At 42.2% G+C, this 21,507-nt stretch overlaps 2 protein-coding genes and 1 long non-coding RNA gene across 7 annotated transcripts in view; 2 read left to right on the forward strand and 1 right to left on the reverse strand.

The window, feature by feature from the left end:
- Positions 1–1,322: 1,322 nt before the first annotated feature.
- On the reverse strand, positions 1,323–19,600 carry LOC145510213 (uncharacterized). The gene is made up of 2 exons (XR_014056880.1): positions 19,395–19,600; positions 1,323–1,719 (listed from the first exon to the last, which is right to left on the reverse strand). It is a non-coding gene; the product is annotated as an uncharacterized LOC145510213 (long non-coding RNA).
- On the forward strand, positions 12,786–17,389 carry RANBP6 (RAN binding protein 6). 3 transcript variants are annotated; one of them, XM_081500817.1, is made up of 2 exons: positions 12,786–12,996; positions 14,053–17,389. In XM_081500817.1, the coding sequence occupies exons 1-2, from the start codon at positions 12,802–12,804 to the stop codon at positions 16,117–16,119; spliced, it is 2,262 nt and encodes a 753-aa protein (XP_081356943.1). In that variant the 5' UTR covers positions 12,786–12,801; the 3' UTR covers positions 16,120–17,389. The 3 variants fall into 3 exon arrangements, with proteins under 3 accessions (XP_081356943.1, XP_081356952.1, XP_081356933.1); XM_081500826.1 differs by having other exon boundaries at positions 12,786–12,937; XM_081500807.1 differs by having other exon boundaries at positions 12,786–17,389.
- Positions 19,601–20,274: 674 nt separating the features above from the next.
- BRD10 (bromodomain containing 10) overlaps positions 20,275–21,507 on the forward strand; it is a 102,700-nt gene continuing 101,467 nt past the window's right edge. For all 3 annotated transcript variants that reach the window (XM_081500773.1, XM_081500781.1, XM_081500790.1), the window contains exon 1: positions 20,275–21,024. In XM_081500773.1, the coding sequence (XP_081356899.1) occupies positions 20,441–21,024 (584 nt within the window). In that variant the 5' untranslated portion in view covers positions 20,275–20,440. The remainder of the gene's footprint in view (positions 21,025–21,507) is intronic.

Here is a 21,507-nt window from a genome sequence, read left to right on the forward strand (position 1 = left end):
CCTGCCTCAGGGTTTCTCTGATTCCTTGTTGTTAGTGTCATAGGTGCCTGCTCAGCTCTCATACATACATGAAAACAAGAGAGGTTTATGCCCCAACTGATTACAGGCAGGAGTAGAAGAATAAATGCTTCTTCCTCTTTCTCCTAGTCCTCACTGGGGGAACAATTCTGATTTGAACCCACGCCAGTAACCAACTCAATAATACAACCTAATATTGATTTCCCCTCACTCTCTGTGCTGGACTCCTGCTCCATGGGATTACGTCTCAGATTACCTACGCCCCAGCTTTTGTCTCAAGCTGTCATCTCAAGGAAATACAGGCAAAGACACACTCCCGTCCAACTGAGTTATACAGAAGATTCAGTGGGTCTTATAAAGAACAAAGTAAATGGGGAAACCATTCCAGGCTTTGGCCCACAATTTGTGCCACCAACTGAGATGTTCATTACTTGAGCTCAAATAGTCCCTTGGAAGTTTGTAAGCGTGGAAGGATGCCCCTTTTGGGCACAGTATATTTACAGATCTGGGAATCAAGTACTAGCATGTAGTCTCACCTGTGCACTACACACCTGTGGAGATCCAACCTCCAGAAGAACAGTAGTTCCCCCATCCTAATGGAATAGCCTCCATCCTTTCCTTAATTTGGGCAGAAATGTCCACTTCTTCTCTGCTCCTATTTCATTCCCTATAAGAATACCCACCCCCCTCCCACACCACTCATACCTAAAACAATCTCCTTGATGAGTTTAAGCTTTCACAAAACACAATAAAAGCAACTTTGTTTTCAAACAACAGCTTTCTTCCTTATAATAAATCCCAAGGAAGGGCTGCACAAATGAGCTTCTTGGAAAATGAAAAAGGGGGAAAAATAGGGGAAAAAAACCCCACATGAATTAATATTTCAAAACAAATTTCTACATTTATATTTTGTCTCATTTGGATGTTACAATTACCCAGTGAACTAGGTCTTATTATTCTCCATTGAAGATGAGCAGATGGCTTGAAGTTTAGTAATTCTCCCCAGAGTCTCAAAGTGGTGAAGCACAAATTTGAATCTAGCTCTGTCTACCTTCCAAGTCTTTTCCAGTATTAATGCTATGGTATCAGGATGAACAGTTTTGTTTTGACTTTTGGCCTTCAATCCTCAACTTCTGTTTTCTTGATCACAAAAAGAATCTTGATTAATTGAATGTTCTTCTATTTGTCATTGCTATCTCTCATTTGTCTTATTTTATAGAATTAATCTTCACAGGAAGACTGCATTGACTAGACATATTTCAAAAAATTAACTTGTGTTGCCTTAGATATATCTTGACATACAAATATAAATAGAAAAGCACTTACAATCTGGACCAGCCATGGAATTTCTGCAGTTGTCACTCATCACAAATGCCAAAACAGAATCTGGAAACCTCTCCCACAAGCTGGAAGGAGATTCCCTACAGGCATAGATTTCAGCAGCTGGAAAATATAATTTTATGAACATTTCCAGATCTTCCCTGAGTCTGAATGCTTTTAATGGGCAGATGCAAGCTGTTTGGGAAGCTGGAGTCTTCTACCACAGCAGCAGTGGGACTGGATACCACTAATCCTAGAGTACTGGCTCTGGTTTAAGCATTATGGTTTATGCAGCAGCTGTGAACTGTGCTACAAGGCTCCAGGTAGGACTTCTCCTGGCTCTGAAGCTTCAATCACTGAACAGTTGGCTGTAGGTGATCTCTGTGGAGACACAGACATGCTTAGGAGCCTAAAGCCTTTACCAGGCCATCACCTTCCCCATTTTTTATACAAGTAATACAGAAATATATTGCTATAAAAATTCAAACCACACCAGAAATGTATGGGTAAAAAGTAACCACTGTAACAAACTGGTATATATACTAAACATTTTCCTACACATGTTTTATACACACATGCAGGTGTTTTACAAAACAGAATTGAACCAATGACACTGAACCCTGCCTTTTTTACCTTAGAGTATAATTAATGGATTGTTGCCACTTTGGTTCCTGGTTTCTAATCTCAACTGAAGAAAAGTTTGCAATTCTTTCTTTTTCCCTGTTTCAATTCCTAGAATTGTCTTTGTTCAACGAGGGATACCTCACTCCTCACTCCCATGGCTTCTCCAAAACCTTTGACTTTTTCCTCAAACCCTCACTGCTGTACTTAAGACCAATGGTCTCACCAAGAAAATAGATATCATGATGATCTTTATTCATCTTTATTCATCATTCATTCATCTTTTTTAAAAAAAGCCGTTCAATCACTGCCTACCTGCCATCACAACTGCAAGCTTACCTCAGGTGCATTCTCTTTCAGGCTCTCTTTCTTTGCAATAGAAGCATCATTCTTTTCCTTAAAATCTATCCCTCTACTTGTACATTCCCACACCAGGGATGGTGTGAAAGCTAAAAAGTCTAAGTTCCAGTCTTGTTTTGCACTTCCTAGCTGTATGACCTCAGACAAGTTGCCTAAGTTCTCTGATCCTAGGAAAGGGTCTGTGCTCAATGTCAGTGAATGATTTATAATGACACTAATCTAAAAGGTTTTTTTCTATTGTCCTCTAAGAACACTCAGTTGGTGATGGACAGGGAAGCCTGGAATGCTGCAGTCCATGGGGGATGCAAAGAGTCAGACATGACTGAGTGACTGAACTGAAAAACTGAAAGAACACTCACTGGTCCAGTCATTATTCTATCTCTTCATATAACATTTTCATCAATTTTGTTAATATATCATTTTCTTCATTTAAAAAAAATGCCTAGGTAAAAGACCAAGTAAATGCCACAAACATAAAATGTTGTACTAAATTGCTATGTAAATTAACATCTTTAAAATAAATTTGAAATCTTAGAAACTTTACAGGAAAACAGAAAAGAACCCAAAGAACCTAGACCTATATTTTCTTATCAGCCTGTCACTTTATTGTTATTAAAACAATAACCAGGATGGAGGAATAATAGGAAACCTACTGTAATGCAATCGACTACTATTTCTGTAAAAGTTTTCCATTAAATGACTCCCAAAACTATAGCGTGGGAATTTGAAAAGGACCCTTAAGAAGGTTCACCTAGTCCAAAGCACAGAGTAGCTCTTTCTAATATTGTTGCCATAGTTATGATGGCAGGGAGAAAACTCCACATGCAATTCTATCTAGATGATTTTTTTCTTAAAATAGGATTTGATTTCCCTGAGGAAATCTGTTGTCTTGGGTGCTTCACTTTCAAAGAAAGAAACTTTTGCTTGAGAAGTCTCCAGGAGAATGAACTTTAAAAAAAAAAAAAAGAAAAAATTTTCTCTTATATTTAAGTTTGTTGTGTTGGCTAATCTCTAGGAGATTGTGTGGTAGGTTTCTGCTGTCCAAGACTTGTGATAGCTTAAACAGCACTCTAAGAAGTCTCATCTAAGGTGCTAGTATCATTGATAGTAGAGTCTACTGTTTAATGATTGGATTATCCAGAGGTTCACCTGCTATGGGATTTCCTGCAAAACTTGCCACATGCTTTTATGCATAACATTCCTCTCACCATGATGTTTCACCCCTTTTCTGAGAACTGAGATTATTGCTGTGTGCCTTTAAGCTTAAGGTGCTTTCTTTCATGTCACATCTCCCCATAGATTCAGGTAGGAAGTTGTGGTGCATATGTGAGTCTAGATGTCCTTAATGGAAGTAGAGTAAAATCTGGGAGCAGTTCCCTCACTCCTGTCCAAGATATGTGCTGCTGCCCTCTAACCCCAACTGTGTGACCCTGGGCCAAGACATAGATTTCAGATGCTTTCTTTTCATAGCCACAGCCTGAGGGGGAAGCCTGCAATTAAACACACATCTAAGGGCTGACTGTAATCCTCTCCAGAGACCCCAGAGGACAGATACTATCTTCCTGCTTTCCTCTGTCATGCTCCAGAGCACAAGATCCCAGATTTTGCAATACTCTAAGGTATATCTATGGGCCTCCCAGGTGGCTCAGTGGTAAAGAATCCGCCTACCAATGCAGGATAGCTAGATTCGATCCCTGGGACAGGAATATCCCCTCAAGGAGGAAATGGAAACCCACTCCAGTATTTTTGTTGGGAGAATCCTGTGAGGAGCCTGGCGGGCCACAGTTCATGGGGTCACAAAGAGGCAGACATGACTAAGTGACTGAGCATGCACATGCACCCAGGGGACACTTCCAGATTGTTTGGTTAATGGCCAGGAGAGCCTGCACTCATGAGTCTCCTGGGACTGCAACAAATAGAGACAGCTCTTGGTAGCTCACTACCCCAGGGCATATCACAAAAAGATGGACAGAAGTACACCACTGCCCCAGTGAGAAAGAGACCTATCTGCTTGTCCTGGAGTATGACCTAAGGGGAAGACCCCAGGCCTGGCACACAACTTGGGGCCCACTAAGATGCCCTCTGGGGAGGAAGTCTCTCCCTCTGCCTCACTCCAGGCCCACAGAGCCATATTTTTATACAAAGTATATGTGGTGTGTACATATTATATATCCTCTTTTCCCACAGAACCATTTCAACACATCTTAAAATATCATGGCTTATGCAACAACTATTATTTCCATTGTTGGGTTTTTTTCAATTTTTTAATACTCTAATAACATACATCTATTGTGGAAAACGAACCTCCGTCCATAGTTCTTCAGGCACTCTATCTATCAGATCTAATCCCTTAAATCTACTTGTCACTTCCACTGAATAATCATAAGGGATTTAATTTCGGTCATACCTGAATTGTCTAGTTGATTTCCGTACTTTCTTCAATTTAAGTCTAAATTTTGCAATAAGGAGTTCATGATCTGAGCTACAGTCAGCTAAAACCATCCCCGAAGAAAAGAAATGCAAAAGGATAAAATGGTTGTCTGAGAAGGCCTTACAAATAGCTGAGAAAAGAAGAGAAGCTAAGGCAAAGGAGAAAAGAAAGCACATATCCATCTGAATGCAGTTTCAAAGAATAGCAAGGAGAGATAAGAAAGCCTTCCTCAGTGATCAATGCAAAGAAATAGAGGAAAACAATAGAATGGGAAAGACTAGAGATCTCTTCAAGAAAATTAGAGATGCCAAGGGAACATTTCATGCAAAGATAGGCTCGATAAAGGACAGAAATGGTATGGACCTGACAGAGGCAGAAGATATTAAGAAGAGGTGGCAAGAATACACAGAAGAACTGTACAAAAAAGATTTTCATGACCCAGATAACCACGATGGTATGAGCACTAACCTAGAACCAGACATCCTGGAATGCAAAGTCTAGTGGGCCTTAGGAAGCATCACTATGAACAAAGCCAGTGGAGGTGATGGAATTCCAGCTGAGCTATTTCAAATCCTAAAAGATGACCCTGTGAAAGCGCTGCACTCAATATGCCAGCAAATTTGGGAAACTCAGAAGTGGCCACAGGACTGGAAAAGGTCAATTTTCATTCCAATCCCAAGAAAAGCAATGCCAAAGAATGTTCAAACTACAACACAATTGCACTCATCCTCACACACCAGCAAAGTAATGCTCAATATTCTCCAAGCGAGGCTTCAATAGTACTTGAACTGAGAACTTCCAGATGTTAAAGCTGGATTTTGAAAAGGCAGAGGAACCAGAGATCAAATTGCCAACATCCACTGGATCATAGAAAAAGCAAGAGAATTCCAGAAGAACATCTATTTCTGCTTTATTAACTATGCCAAAGCCTTTGACTGTGTGCATCACAACAAACTGTGGAAACTTCTTAAAGATATGGAAATACCAGACCGTCTTACCTGCCTCCTGAGAAACCTGTATGCAGGTCAAGAAGCAACAGTTAGAACTGGACATGGAACAATAGATTGGTTCCAAATTGGGAAAGGAATATGTCAAGGCTGTATATTGTCACCCTCCTTATTAAACTTATATGCAGAGTACATCATGTGAAATGCCGGACTGGATGAATCACAGCCTGGAATCAAGATTGCTAGGAGAAATATCAATAACTTCAGACATACAGATGACACCACCTTTATGGCAGAGAGCAAAAAGGAACTAAAGAGTCTCTTGATGAAAGTTAAAGAGGAGAGTGAAAAAGCTGGCTTAAAACTCAACATTCAAAAAACTAAGATCATGGCATACGGTCCCATTACTTCATGGCAAATAGATGGGGAAACAATGGAAATAGTGACAGACTTTATTTTCTTGGGGTCCAAAACCACTGCAGATGGTGACTATGGCCATGAAATTAAAAGACCCTTGCTCCTTGGAAGAAAAGCTATGACAAACCTAGACAGCAAATTAAAAAGCAGAGATATTTCTTTACCAGCAAAGATAGTCAAGGCTATGGTTTTTCCAGTAGTCATGTACAGATGTGAGAGTTGGACCATAAAGAAGGCTGAGTGCCAAAGAATTGATGCTTTCAAACTGTTGTGCTGAAGAAGACTCTTGAGAGTCCCTTGGACAGCAAGATTAAACCAGTCAATCCTAAAGGAAATTAATCCAATGAATATTCATTGGAAGGACTGATGCTGAAGCTCCAATATTTTTGCCACCTGATGCAAAGAACCAACTCATTGAAAAAGACCCTGACACTGGGAAAGATTGAGAGCATGAGGAAAAAGGGGTGACAGAGATGGCATCATTGACCCAATGGACATAAGTTTGAGCAAACTCCAGGAGTTGGTGAAGGACAGGGAAGCCTGGCATGCTGCAGTCCATGGGGTCGCAGAGAGTCGGACATGACTTAGTGACTGAACAACAACAACAATTGCATGTAAATTATACCTTAATAAACCTGATTTAAAATAAAAATACTTTATATTTGTGCTCCCTATGCCTGATATATGAATAAGCCAAGGTCCAGGTGGAAAAATGGAAACCACACTAAGTACTTCAAGAGGAGATTTAAGAGATTGGTTACATAGGTGTGAGAGACCTGAAGGAGTGAATAAACAGCACTGATGTAATCAAAAATGGTAACTGAAGGACCTGCTACCATCCCTAAAGCTGAAGGAGCAAAATGGAACTGGCATCTTTGAACTCAGAGCTCCAGGTGAAACCTCAGAGGAATGAGTGCCCCCAGGCTACTGTGGTTATCTCTGCAGAGACAGAAAGCGATTAGATTAAGAGGAAATTACTGTCACCAGGAGGACAGGCCACTGCTGGGGCAATCCAGACAAGAAAAGGAAAAACAAGAAGGAGCAATCTCTTTTCTAGCCTCCAGTCTCTAGAGGCTCCTATTGGTGGAAACTCTCAGGGAACAAGCTAAGAAAGGAGAAATTTTGCTTCCAGAGCCTAACCTCAGCATCAGAGAACAAATTAGAGAAAATATGAATGCGAAACCAAAAGATAACACATGCAAGTGTCATAACAAGTGTCATAAATGACACTTTTGGTTTATCCCACTTTTAATAATACTAAGATTAATAAGGAACTTCAGGTGGTTTCAGCCTAATCCTTCTATTGTCAAACCCCAATCAATGTTTCATTTAATGGTTTTAGCATCCACTGGTTATTGCTGCCTACATTCATTATTTCCTTTGGGTTACAACACAGTGATTTTCTGACTTTAGCATTTTTGTGCACTTTTTATATGGAATTCTATAAAGAAGAATGTGAATAACTGTTAGGTTGTCCTGAAATACAGTTTATACAGGAAAGGCAGGAAAAATCTTGATTATTATTAATTTTCAGTTGCTGACCTAGCATCCAAAGATGATCAATGAGTTGTGACTTTTGTTAGTATTAGATGCTTGGAACTTTTGCTGATTATATTTAAAGTCTTTTTAATTCATCAAAAACATTATTCTTTCTGATATTCTGATTATTTTAATTCAGGTTGGTGGGAGCCTTCATAGTATTTTTTGTTTTCTATATTTTTATTTATTATGGATTATCCTTGCAAAAATGCCAAGAATGTCCAGTTGAATTCTACCTCCTCCCACTTGATTCTAAATCTCTCAGATCTTGGAAGAAATTTGCAACTTATTTTTCACCTTTCTTCCTTAGCAAAGTGCTAATAAATACTTGAATTGTCGACTTCTGAGCCACTTTACATCTTATGGAAATATTTTTAAATGACCTCTCATCAGTGCAAACAAATTTAAAATCCAATTTTAATTACAAAGTTTAATAAAGTTGTTTAACCAAATCTTCAAGTCCAGTCTTGAAATCTTGAATATTATGTGTGCTCCTGGTGGGGGGGGGGAGGAAATAACAGTGCAAAAGGTAAATAGAATTGAATTATGCAATCTAGAGAGGAAGTACCTTAAGTTTTTAAATCTGTGTATCTTCTTCTAAACTGAGAACATAAATATTTTTCCTAAAATGGATTCCATTTAGCTCTTACTTTTGTAACAGTGACCATCACTATGGAGTGTGGGAGCAACTAGAGAACAAAATATGGATTTGGGGACTCATCTTCTTAAGGAAGACCTACTCCAGTATTCTTGGGCTTCCCTTGTGGCTTAACTGGTAAAGAATCCGCATACAATGCGGGAGACCTGGGCTGGATCCCTGGGTTGGGAAGATCCCCTGGAGAATGGAAAGGCTACCCTACCCAGTATTCTGGCCTAGAAAATTCCATAGACTATAGTTCATGGGGTCGCAAAGAGTCGGATCCGACTTTCACTTTTGCTTTCACTGGATACTGGAGCATTTTGATAAGACTGGGAGTAACTCCATCTTTGTTCATAAAATGTCACTGAGTGCCACCCGGTACATAACTAGGACTTCCCTGGTGGCTCAGACAGTAAAGAATCTGCGTGAAATCCAAAGACCTGGGTTCGACCCCTGGGTTGGGAAGGTCCCCTGGAGAAGGGAATGGCAACCCACTCCTGTATTCTTGCCTGGAAAGTTCTATGGACAGAGGAGCTGTTGGGCTACAGTCCATGGGGTCATAAAGAGTTGGACATGACTGAGGGACTAACACTTTCATTTGTTAGGGAATTCTTCTAGAAAGAGTTAGCAGTCTTTTGGTCTGCATTAATACTGTTCTTTCCTCATGTGTAGGTAAAGAAATAGGTAAATGACAGCATCTCCAACCAGATGCTCAGGTCAAACCCTGGGGAGATTTCCTAGGCTTCTCCTTCCCGTGTAAGGTGTTATTGATATGACTTCTTTCGACCTATCCAGTCCTTGCCCTTTTTTCTTTCCTTCCACCATTGCAATGATTTAGACTTTCAGTTTAACTGAACTAAGGTTGTGTGTGTGCTCAGTCCTGCCCAACTCTTTGTGACCCTATGGACTATAGCCTGCCAGGAACCTCTGTCCATGAAAATTTACAGGCATGAATACTGGAGCAGGTTGCCATTTTCTACTCGAGGGGATCTTACTGACCCAGGGATCAAACTCATGTCCCTTACATCTCCTGCATTGGCAGGTGGATTCTTTACCACTCTGCCACCTGGAAAGCCCTAAATGCCTCCAGTCTTCACACTTCAGTGTTTTCACTGCCATCAAAGTAATATTTCTAAATGTGGATCATTTCACAGCACTTGATTAAAATCCTTAAACTGCTCCTCTTTACCTTTGGGAGAAAAAAAGCCAAATTTCTTAACATGGAATATGAGACCCTTCACGATCTGGCTTCTATAGAACTTTTGTCTTCCTCCTTCCTGCCTCCTATGTCATCCCCAAGCCCCCTCAAGTCACATACCCAATGCTCCAGCAAGAAATACTGGCAGAACTCACCACACTAGGCTCTAAGACCTTTCCATATTTGAACACAGCTGTTCCCTTTACTTAGAAACTTCTTCTCTTTATTCAAATAGTTAATAAAGATTCATCCTTCAAAAGTCAGCCTTGGTATCACCACCTTTGGGAAGCCTTGCCTGATTTACCTTAGCTGCCTCCACAACCTCATGCGGTTGTATCACCACAGTGATTACTACACTATAGGGCATTTACTGTCTCTCATGGGCATCCTCATGTATTTAATCTTTATCCCCAGCACACAGCACCATACTTGAGTATACCCTCAATGAATGTGTGCTGAGAAAATAAATGAATAACTGCGTAATCTTAACCCAGCATTTTCCAAACATTTTTTACAGAGTGGTTCTACCAACTCACTTATACTACCACCAAAAGTATCATTGGGTTTCTTATTATTCCATATTCTCACTATCACTTGATATTCTTAGACTTAAATTTAAAACATTGCATTGGGCCTGTGGTGGTATCTCATCCTAGTTTTTGTGTCTTTAATATGCTAATGTATATGGTTTTAAGACAAGCTTTTTCCCCCCAACATGTAATACTTATTAAGATTTTCTGAAAGAGAGAATGCAAAGGCCCTATAGTTAGACTTTTTCAAAGTATGGTGGGAAAGCCATTGACTCTGGAGCAAGATGCAGAACTGTAGTCAAGACCTTGGAATCAGAAGCAAAGTTGATCTCAGCCGTGGTTCTCAAATTTTTGTATTCACATGAAAACCCAGTGTCCTTGTTAGAATTGAACATTCTTGGGTTGTATCACCCAGAAATTTTGATTCAGTAGTTCAGAGATTGAGCCCTAATATCTACATTTTAAAATAAGTTTCTCAAGTGATTCTGATGCAGTTGACTTTCAGTCCACAGGATAAAAAGCACTGTTTAGAGAATAAAGTTTCTTCCTAGACAAGCACGTGTTGTTGTTGTTTTTGTTGTTGTTTAGTCACTTGGCACCCCACTCCAGTACTCTTGCCTGGAAAATCCCATGGAAGGAGGAGCCTGGTAGGCTACAGTCCACGGGGTCGCTAAGAGTCGGACATGACTGAGTGACTTCACTTTCACTTTTCCCTTTCATGCACTGGAGAAGGAAATGGCAACCCACTCCAGTATTCTTGCCTGGAGAATCCTAGGGACGGCGGAGCCTGGTGAGCTGCCATCTATGGGGTCGCACAGAGTCGGACACGACTGAAGCGACTTAGCAGTCACTAAGTCATGTCTGACTCTTTGTGACTCTGTTGGCTGTAGCCCACCAGGCTCCTTTGTCCATGGGATTTCCCAGGCAAGAATACTGGAGTGAGTTGCCATTTCCTTTTCAAAGGGATCTTCCTGACCCAGGGATCAAACCTGCATATCCTGCATTGGCAGGAGGATTCTTTACTGATGAACTACCAGGGAACAAAATTAAAATTCAGCCAACTTAGAGAACTTTAAAATATACCCTGCAATAAGCGAAAACCTCTGATTGTATTGCACAATCAAGAGTAATTATGGGGAAGTGGTATGGCAAAAGAGCATTGGTGTTGCTTTCAGAAGAGGTGGATTTGAGACACAGGGTGTGTCATCTTAGGCAAATCCCTTAACCTTCCTGAGTTTCCATTTCTCACCTAAAATTAGTATTACACCTATCCTACCAACCTTGCAAACCTGTGTAATGGTTAAAATGATAGAGTGGCAAGGCCCATACAAAAGTAAGATCTAATCATTGTTAAAGTAATGATGATTGTTTTTTATATATAATTTTATTTATGTATTTTACTATTTATTTTTGGCTGTGCTGGGTCTTCGTGGCTGTGCAGGCTTTTCTCTCACTGCAGCAAGCAGGGTCTACTCTTTGTTGCAGTGGTCAGGCTTCTCATTGAACTGGCTTCTCTTGTTGCAGAGCGCTAGGCTCTAGGACACACAGGCTTCAGTAGTTGTGACTTGTGGGCTCAGTAGTTGCAGTTGCTGTTAATCAGGTTCTAGAGCACAGGCTCAATAGTTATGGCACAAGGGCTTAGTTGCTCCACAGCATGTGGCATCTTCTAGGACCAGGGATCAAAATTGTGCCTCCTACATTGGCAGGTGGATTATTTACCGCTGAGCCTGGGTAATTAATGAGCCTGGTAATTCCAGGGAAGCAACCCTTCCTGAATTAAAGAAACAATATTTAGCCTCAGGGGCATTTGTTTCTTAGAATAACCTCAGCTGCTCTCTAGGAAAAGGAAAACTAAAAACATTTTAAGTTTGCAAAGAAAATCTTGAGTGACAAGACCAGGGATTCAAATCAATTTTGAGAAAAGACTTACTAACCCACGTCACTTTTTATCATACATTACTCAAATACCTTTCTCATTCTTTATTATAGTCCACAGAACAAGTGATTCCGACACACACCTAAATCTGAGCACCTCTGCTCTACTGCATTAGGTGTAATAGTGGGGGTGGTAATCGTTGTCTTTATCTTTTATTGTACTTATTTGATAAAAAGCTTTATTGAGGTATTATTCACATGCAATACAATTCACCAATCTAAACTGTACAATTCAATGGTTTGAGTATAATCACAGAGTTGTGCAGCTATCTCCACAATCAATTTTACATTTTCATCACCTAGAAAGAACTTCTCTGATAGCAATCATTCTCTGTTCTCCCTTCTTCTCAGCCATTGCCAAACACTAATCTACGGTCTGTATGGATTTTCCATTTAAGACCTTTCATTTAAAGGGAATCATATACATGTAGCCTTTTGTGATTGTCTTCTTTCACTTAGCAGATTTTCAAGGAGTACGCTCTGTTTTAAAATTATCAGTGTAACAACTATAGATATAGTTTAGAAATAAAAGACGAAAAAACCCATAATCCCATTCTAATAGTCATTATCATACTTTTATTTTTTCCCCTCTGTAGGTGAATTTTCATCTTATTGGAAAACAGATGGAGAGCGACCCTCGCTCCCACCACGACCCCACGAGCCCCGCCCCACCGGCCTCCCAGCCTCCCAGCCTCCCAAAGCCCGGCCCAAGGGGAGCCCTGGCAGGGAGGAAGAAGCGGCCCCGCCCCACCCCACCCCTACTCGCCGGCGCCTCGCTGACGTCACTGCTCCGGGACACAGACCCCCGCCCTCCTTCCCCGTCGCGGTTGCATTGACAGAACGCGATGGCGGCGTCCGGGTCTGCCGGAGTACCGGCGACCGTGTCGGGAAAGCAAGAGTTTTACCAACTTCTGAAGAACCTGATCAATCCAAGCTGTATGGTGCGGCGGCAGGCAGAGGAAATCTATGAAAATATCCCAGGTCTGTGTAAGACTACATTCCTCTTAGATGCCGTCAGAAATAGAAGAGCAGGTTATGAGGTGAGACAAATGGCTGCCGCCCTGCTACGACGGCTTTTGTCCTCTGGGTTTGAGGAAGTCTATCCAAATCTGCCTTCTGATGTTCAGAGGGACGTCAAGATTGAACTGATACTGGCTGTTAAGTTAGAAACACATGCTAGTATGAGGAAAAAACTTTGTGACATTTTTGCTGTGCTGGCCAGGAATTTGATAGATGAGGATGGCACTAACCACTGGCCTGAAGGTCTGAAGTTCCTTGTTGATTCAATCTACTCTAAAAATGTGGTTCTATGGGAAGTTGCACTTCACGTTTTTTGGCACTTTCCGGGGATTTTTGGGAACCAGGAGCGGCACGATTTGGATATCATCAAACGGTTGTTGGACCAGTGTATTCAAGATCAAGAACATCCAGCAATTAGGACATTATCTGCTAGAGCTGCAGCTGCATTTGTACTTGCTAATGAGAATAATATTGGTCTTTTCAAAGACTTTGCAGACTTGCTTCCTGGAATCTTACAGGCTGTGAATGATTCATGCTACCAGGATGATGATTCAGTGCTAGAATCCCTTGTCGAGATTGCTGATACTGTACCTAAATATTTGGGTCCTTATTTAGAAGATACTCTGCAACTGAGTCTCAAGTTATGTGGAGACTCTAGACTTAGTAATCTGCAACGCCAGCTGGCACTTGAAGTAATAGTGACCTTGTCTGAAACTGCCACCCCAATGTTGAAAAAACATACAAATATTATTGCGCAGGCAGTTCCTCATATATTAGCAATGATGGTTGATTTACAAGATGACGAGGACTGGGTAAATGCTGATGAAATGGAAGAAGATGATTTTGACAGCAATGCAGTTGCTGCTGAGAGTGCATTAGACAGACTGGCTTGTGGGCTCGGTGGAAAACTTGTTTTACCAATGACTAAGGAGCATATCATGCAGATGCTGCAGAGCCCTGACTGGAAATACCGACATGCTGGATTAATGGCCTTATCTGCTATTGGAGAAGGATGCCATCAGCAAATGGAATCAATTTTAGATGAAACAGTTAACTCTGTTTTGCTTTTTCTTCAGGATCCTCATCCAAGGGTGAGGGCTGCAGCCTGTACTACACTTGGACAGATGGCTACAGATTTTGCACCTAACTTCCAAAAGAAATTCCATGAAACTGTGATTGCAGCTCTGTTGCGTACTATGGAAAATCAAGGTAATCAGCGTGTACAGTCACATGCAGCTTCTGCACTTATTATTTTTATTGAAGACTGCCCCAAATCATTGCTGGTTCTTTATTTGGATAGTATGGTAAGAAATCTACATTCCATCTTGGTGATTAAACTTCAAGAGTTGATTCGAAATGGAACCAAGTTGGCCTTAGAACAGCTTGTGACAACCATTGCCTCAGTTGCAGATACAATAGAAGAAAAATTTGTACCATACTATGATATATTTATGCCCTCACTAAAGCATACTGTTGAGCTTGCTGTTCAAAAGGAACTCAAACTTCTGAAAGGAAAGACTATTGAATGCATTAGCCATGTTGGTCTTGCTGTTGGTAAGGAAAAATTTATGCAAGATGCATCAAATGTGATGCAGTTATTGTTGAAGACACAATCAGACTTAAATAATATGGAAGATGATGACCCTCAGACCTCTTACATGGTTTCAGCATGGGCTAGAATGTGTAAAATTCTTGGAAGTGATTTTCAGCAGTACCTTCCACTGGTTATTGAGCCTCTTATTAAGACTGCTTCAGCTAAACCTGACGTTGCTCTCTTAGACACACAAGACGTGGAGAATATGAGTGATGATGATGGATGGCAATTTGTAAATCTTGGAGACCAGCAAAGTTTTGGAATTAAAACTTCAGGACTTGAAGCAAAAGCAACTGCTTGCCAGATGTTGGTTTATTATGCTAAGGAGTTAAGAGAAGGATTTGTGGACTATACAGAGCAAGTTGTAAAACTGATGGTTCCTTTACTGAAGTTTTATTTCCATGACAATGTTCGAGTGGCAGCTGCAGAGTCCTTGCCTTTTCTCCTGGAATGTGCAAGAATACGTGGGCCAGAGTATCTTGCACAGATGTGGCAATTCATATGTGATCCCTTAATCAAGGCTATTGGAACCGAACCTGATACAGATGTACTCTCAGAAATAATGAATTCTTTTGCAAAATCCATTGAAGTAATGGGAGACGGGTGCCTTAATGATGAACACTTGGAAGAACTGGGAGAAATACTGAAAGCAAAACTTGAAGGGCACTTTAAAAACCAAGAACTAAGACAGGTTAAAAGACAGGAAGAAAACTATGATCAACAGGTTGAAATGTCTCTGCAAGATGAGGATGAATGTGATGTTTATATTCTGACCAAAGTATCAGATATTTTGCACTCATTATTTAGTACTTACAAGGAAAAGATTTTACCGTGGTTTGAACAGCTACTTCCATTAATTGTAAATCTAATTTGTTCTAATAGGCCATGGCCAGACAGACAGTGGGGATTGTGCATATTTGATGATATCATAGAGCACTGCAGTCCAACCTCATTTAAATATGTTGAATATTTTCGGTGGCCAATGCTACTAAATATGCGAGACAACAACCCTGAAGTCAGGCAAGCTGCTGCTTATGGCCTGGGTGTTATGGCACAGTTTGGTGGAGATGATTATCGTTCTTTATGTTCAGAAGCTGTTCCGCTGCTGGTAAAAGTTATTAAGTGTGCAAATTCCAAAACCAAAAAAAATGTTATTGCTACAGAGAACTGTATCTCAGCAGTAGGGAAGATTTTGAGGTTTAAGCCTAACTGTGTAAATGTAGATGAAGTTCTTCCACACTGGTTGTCATGGCTTCCACTGCATGAGGATAAAGAGGAAGCTATTCAGACTTTGAGTTTTCTCTGTGACTTAATTGAAAGTAACCACCCAGTTGTACTTGGTCCAAATAATTCCAATCTTCCAAAAATAATTAGTATAATTGCAGAAGGAAAAATTAATGAGACTATTAACTATGAAGATCCTTGTGCCAAACGCCTAGCTAATGTTGTACGTCAGGTACAGACTTGTGAAGAATTATGGTTGGAATGCATTTCCCATCTTGATGATGAGCAGCAGGAAGCCTTACAGGAATTGCTAAATTTTGCTTGAAGCACTTTAATATTACTTGAATATCATCCCCCATAAAAGTAACTCCAAATAAGTGTTGTGAGTGGATTCCATTATGATTGAGAGATATGTTCTTTCCCTGCTAAGCAGTTTATATTCCTTCCCAGTGTTTCTCCATGATTAGTCAGTGTTATACCCTCTGTTTACCTTGCATGTTTTATCAAATACAGACCTTGGTGATAACCTGTGCTTCTGTTGTCTTAAAATGTTTGTCACCTTTCCTCTATTTGATGTGAAGTATGTACATTGTTGCTATTTGTCTAAATTCCTGATGCTGGACAAGCAGTGTGCTTGGTGTCAGGGTGTCCTGCTGCCTAACACAAGATGTTAAGAGTGCACAAATGGGACAGAAGAACTTCCAGGACAAACTCTTTGGAATTGTGAGTGAAGAATATAGTGGCAGGCTTATTCCTCCTTTATGATACTCCTAGTTTTCATAGTAATGGGAGGATGCTGGTATTAGAAAAGAGTTTTGAGATACTGCAGTGGATGTGGGGAGTTTTCTCCATAATACATAAGAACTTTTTAATAATGTCCTCCTGAGGCTGAGACATATCCATATTCTAGTTCCCAAAGTGTCCAGCTGATAGTTAAGAGAACTTTAAAATCTCAGCCAGATCAGTCTGTCTTTCTTAACTTATCCAGTACTCTTAGGACCACAGTTACTGTAAAGGGTATCCTGGTACATCTAACATTGGTAGCATATAACATACTGTAATACAGTATTTGACAAAGAGTAAATGATTATTTGTGGGAGTCAATCACTGTTACGTGTTTGAGCAGAATATTGCATTGTGTATGTATGCCATTTTTCCCTGCAAAGCAGTTCAACAAGAGAAGCCCTAATTCAAAATGGGGCTTAAATAGATTTCTATTTAGAAGAAACTCTTAGTTGTATAGTAGCATTAAAGAGAATTCAATTGTGATCAAGGAAGGGAAGCAAAATTAATCTTTAAACATGAAAAAGAAAACAGCTTTGAGACAACCAGTCATTTAGCAGTAAGTGTAGATTCTAAAAAAGCAGTTCTATAAATCTGGGGTTACTTATATTAATTACACTGTTGGTCTTTAATCTCAGGCTTTTTATAGGGTAGAAAAAAAAGGTTTCTACTCAGCAAATTATTGATCCAAAATTTAAGAACAAATACATCTGTCATGGATTTCCTGGGGCTGTCATGAGTACTGTGTATGTAAAATATTTAGTGAGTATTTAAGACCTAGTAAGTGCTTAATAAATGGTAGCTGTTACTGCTGTTGGTGTTTGTACCTCTTCTGTGTTCTTTTTTATGGTCTGGAATTCCTTTTACATTAAAATCTCCCTGTTTCCCCTCCTACCAGTTCATAAGCAGGCCATCTAGGCCACTGTGGACAGAGATACAAAGTTGAGATTTTAAGTATGCAATTCCTATACATTCCCTGCAATTATTTATTGTTAATGAGGGGAAAAAAAGAAAAGGACATTGGTTGGGGTTTAGTCATAATTTTAATAAGATTAAATTTAAAAGTATAGAAGAATAAATAGAAAAACCCCACCACAAAGTATTAACAGAGGTTTTCTATGGATGGTGGGATTGAAAGGCAGTTTTTCTTCTCATTTATCTTTATTTTCTAAAAGTTCAAGGACCTGATTCTACTTTCATAATAGTTAAGATCGAAGTTAATTGGCCTCTCAGTGACATGTAGCTAAGTTTCCTTCTACTCATCCAGGCGTCTTTATTAATATTCCTTATTTAAGAAGCCTTTGATAAATATTTCTACCAATTCCATATATTCTTGTGCATGAAAAATTGGAAAACCTACCATATGACTTGGAATTAGGCACCTGGAGAATTTTGAAGACAAACCTAGATTTGAATTTTGGCAAGCTGCTTTTTTAACCTAAACAGTTTTCCATCAGTGAAATAAGCGTAAGGCCTACCTCATGGGATTGTGAGAATTAAAGAAGGTAATGAATACAAAGTGATCAGTGTCACAGGGTTAAATAAATGCAAGCTAATATTATCTGAGAGTCATGAAATATGGTTGGTGGCTAAAGAGAAGGAGTGCTATCTGATGGGATGGATCCAGATTTTTGGGCTTTCTCAAAGGAAATGAGAGATGTCCAGTCAGACACATTTTTGGTTGCCAGTCCCTGAAGTGAGACTGGTCTGCCTTTGTTCCTGATTTAAGGTACATCTATAGACCTGAGTTCGATTCCTTGGTTGGGAAGAAGGGAAAGGCTACCCACTCCAGTATTCTGGCCTGGAGAATTCCATGGACTGTATAGTCCATGGGGTCCCAAAGAGTCCACAGGGCTGAGCGACTTTCACTCATGGGCTCTAAGGAGAGAGAATGCTGTAAATGCCTAATAAATTACAAATGTCTGATGAGGTAAGAGGAGATCTAGATAAACTAGATGATGGATGTGTGTTTGTGTGTGGGGGGTTGTCAATACCCTAAAACCTTAAAAGTGTCCCCATTTAACTCTTACCTAAGACTGCTATCTAACATACTGGACCACCCCCCCACCAAAAAAAAAGAAAAAGCTTTTTAGTTTCGAATTTTATCAGTGCTTTAAAGGTACGCACTGATGGGAAGTAAAACAGTCTTAAGAGTTAATATATCCCATTCATTTTTTAAAATGTTTACTTTCTAAAATTTTGATTTTGTATTCAAGTAATTCCACGTTTCAAGCAAGAGGGTCCTGTGTAAGCAGAAAAAGGAGTATGTGCATCTTCGAAAAAGAACGTGAGAAAATAGTAATATCTGCATTAAGGAACCGTTAGTTCCTTTTTCCTCATTTTTGAGCAGTATGTCAACTAATGGAATGATAAGCTCACTTCTTAGACATTCCCTAAACACAATTTTAAAATGTGGTGAGATTAAAAGGTCATGCTAACGGCTGTTTAATGCTGCAGTTTAGATTTGAAATATTTGAAGACTAAGTCCCAAAGACTTTAAAATGAGGTTCCATTCCCTTCCTTTACTCTTAGCAGATATCAAAAATTGAGAAGGTGGGGATGTTTTTTCACTTTAACGGAAAACATGGGATTAACTTCCAAAATAGGAACTGATGTTAGAAATTCGAGTTCTACACATCATCTTTTTCTTTTGCATGTGAACATATGTTCCAATTGGTCGAGTCCTTGAACCTTTCTAAACTTTACAATATTTCAATTCTACGTTGAAAAACCAGCAGTCACAAGGTGTGTGTGGGGGGGGTGTGCAAAGGGAAATTTTTTACAATAGGATAGGATTTAGATTCTATGTCTACTTACAATTCACTTTCCATCAACGAAAGTTGTCTAGCAAGCGCCTGCAGGATTAATTTTAGCTTTTAGCGCTAATATGGGTCTCGCGGAACAAATACCCTCTTGGCACAGCCCGCTTCTAAAACCCTTTCAGCCTCCCACTCAGGAGGTGGCGAGCAAAGCCCCGCGGCCGCTTCGCTTTTCTCTTCACTCCGCCCCTTCCAGTTGGCTACAAGCTGATGACATCATTGCTCCGCGCAACCTACCAGGCCTCAGGGCCTGAAGCTGAGACGAAGTCCTGGCTTTCACGTAGCGGTACGTGAAGTGGGGGGTGGTGGTGTTCTACTACGCATGCTCACCGTCGACGGCGACGGTGCCTCTTTCTTTGCTTCTTTCCACAGCTCGCCCCAACCTGGAGAGCCCGGGCGGGGGGGGAGGGGGAAGGGGGCTGAGTGCCCTCCCCCTTCTCTCCCGGCCCCTCCTCTTCCCCCCGCCCAGTAGGGCTTCTAACTGACAGTTGTCGCCAGGCCCCGTCCGCGCGCCGCCTCCTCCTGCCTGGGTCCCCCGCAGGTAGAGAGGGGCGGGAGGGGGTGTGAGGGAGAGGAGGAGGAGCCCGAGCCGCGGTGGCCCAGCGTTTCGGCGCCCTCCGGGGAGGCTAGAGAAGAAGCCCACTTTTCTCCTCGCCCCCTCCCTGCCTTCAAGCCGGCCCGGGAGGGGGTGGGGCGCGGAGGCCAAGCCAGGCCTGGCGGGTTAAGAGCGGCCGGGCGGGGCGCTGAGGGGTGAGGCAGGCTAGGGCCGGGAGCGCGCGCCGCCGCCGGGGGGAGGGGAGAGGAGGGCACCTAGGCTCTCCTCTTCTCTCCCCCCTCCCCCGCGCCCCATGTAACCCCGCCCCTCTGGCGGCAAGCTCGAGACCCCCGCGCGCACCGAGCCGAGCCGGCGGCTGAGGAGAGCGAGGCCCGATGCGGCTGAGGCTGCGCGACGCCCCTGAGCCCTGAGGAAGCGGTCCGCGCTCACGCGTGCCCCGGCGCCTCGAGCGGCCCCTGCACACCGCCCAAGCTGGGCCTGCCGGAGGCATGAGCGTGCCTGGGAAGCCGGGGGAGATGAGGCCGGCCGGAGAAGAGGAGCGGCCGCCACCGGCAGCTGAGGAAGAGGACGACGACGAGTTGGTGGCAGCGGCCCCGGCCTCACGGCCGGCCCGAAGGAGTGCCTCCGCGAGGGAGGACGCGGACGACGACGAAGAAGAGGAGGCGATGGTGGTCGGGGGCGGTGGCTGCAAGGAGCAGGAGCTGACCTACGAGCTGCAGCAGGGCTACCGTATCCTGGGCGAGTTCCTGCAGGAGAAGCACCGAGGCCTCACCGCCCCGTTCCTCCAGCCCTTGGGGGGCGTTGCCACCAGGGAAGAGGAGGCGGCCGAGGGGCCGCGCGGCGGAGGCCGGGGCAGTCGCGCCCTCCCACAGCAGCCCGGTCAGGGCCTGTGTCTGCTGAAGATGGAGGAGAAGTTCGCCAGCGGCCAGTACGGGGGCATCACCGAGTTCGTGGCGGACTTCAGGTTGATGCTGGAGACGTGCTACCGCCAGCATGGAGTGGACCACTGGATCTCCAAACAGGGCCAGAAGCTGGAGATGATGCTGGAGCAGAAGTTGGCGCTTCTTTCTCGGTAAGTGAGCCCAGTTCCCGGCGGGACTGACGGACTGACACAAACACACCCTCGCACGTGTCCGAGGATGGGTTGGGCCAGGGGCCGGGGGGCGTCGCTGATAGGTGCTGAGTCAGAGCCCCGGGAGGAGGAGCAGTGCTGGGCGGGGGCCCGCAGGGGTGTGGTGGGTGTGGGCCGAAAGAACCCCACGCCCAGACGGAAAAGAACCCGAGGAGAAAGCCGAGAACCGAGCGCTGAAGAGCAGGTAAAGTTTGTGGAAGTAAAGTGAAAAGGTCCCCGTAGGAAGAATTACAGGAGTAGGGAGAGGAAAAGTTTTAGTGGGATGGAAGTTGGCCTTGCAACTTTTATTAGACAATTTTGGCAAGAAAATTTTAAACGTTTTTGGAATGAAATATCATTAGAAATTTATTTTGGCTCTTGTAAAAGGTGGTTTCAAACTTAAGGTTATATCGTTTTACTACTCAGCTCGGTCATCGGAAATGT

Source organism: Giraffa tippelskirchi, chromosome 1 (assembly GCF_054371585.1).
Source record: "Giraffa tippelskirchi isolate mGirTip1 chromosome 1, T2T-mGirTip1v1.2.pri, whole genome shotgun sequence".
Classification (NCBI taxonomy): Eukaryota; Metazoa; Chordata; class Mammalia; order Artiodactyla; family Giraffidae; genus Giraffa; species Giraffa tippelskirchi.

Coding starts and splice junctions, on each gene's coding strand:
- RANBP6 (XM_081500807.1), top strand. CDS start 12,802: ATGGCGGCGTCCGGGTCTGCCGGAGTACCGGCGACCGTGTCGGGAAAG.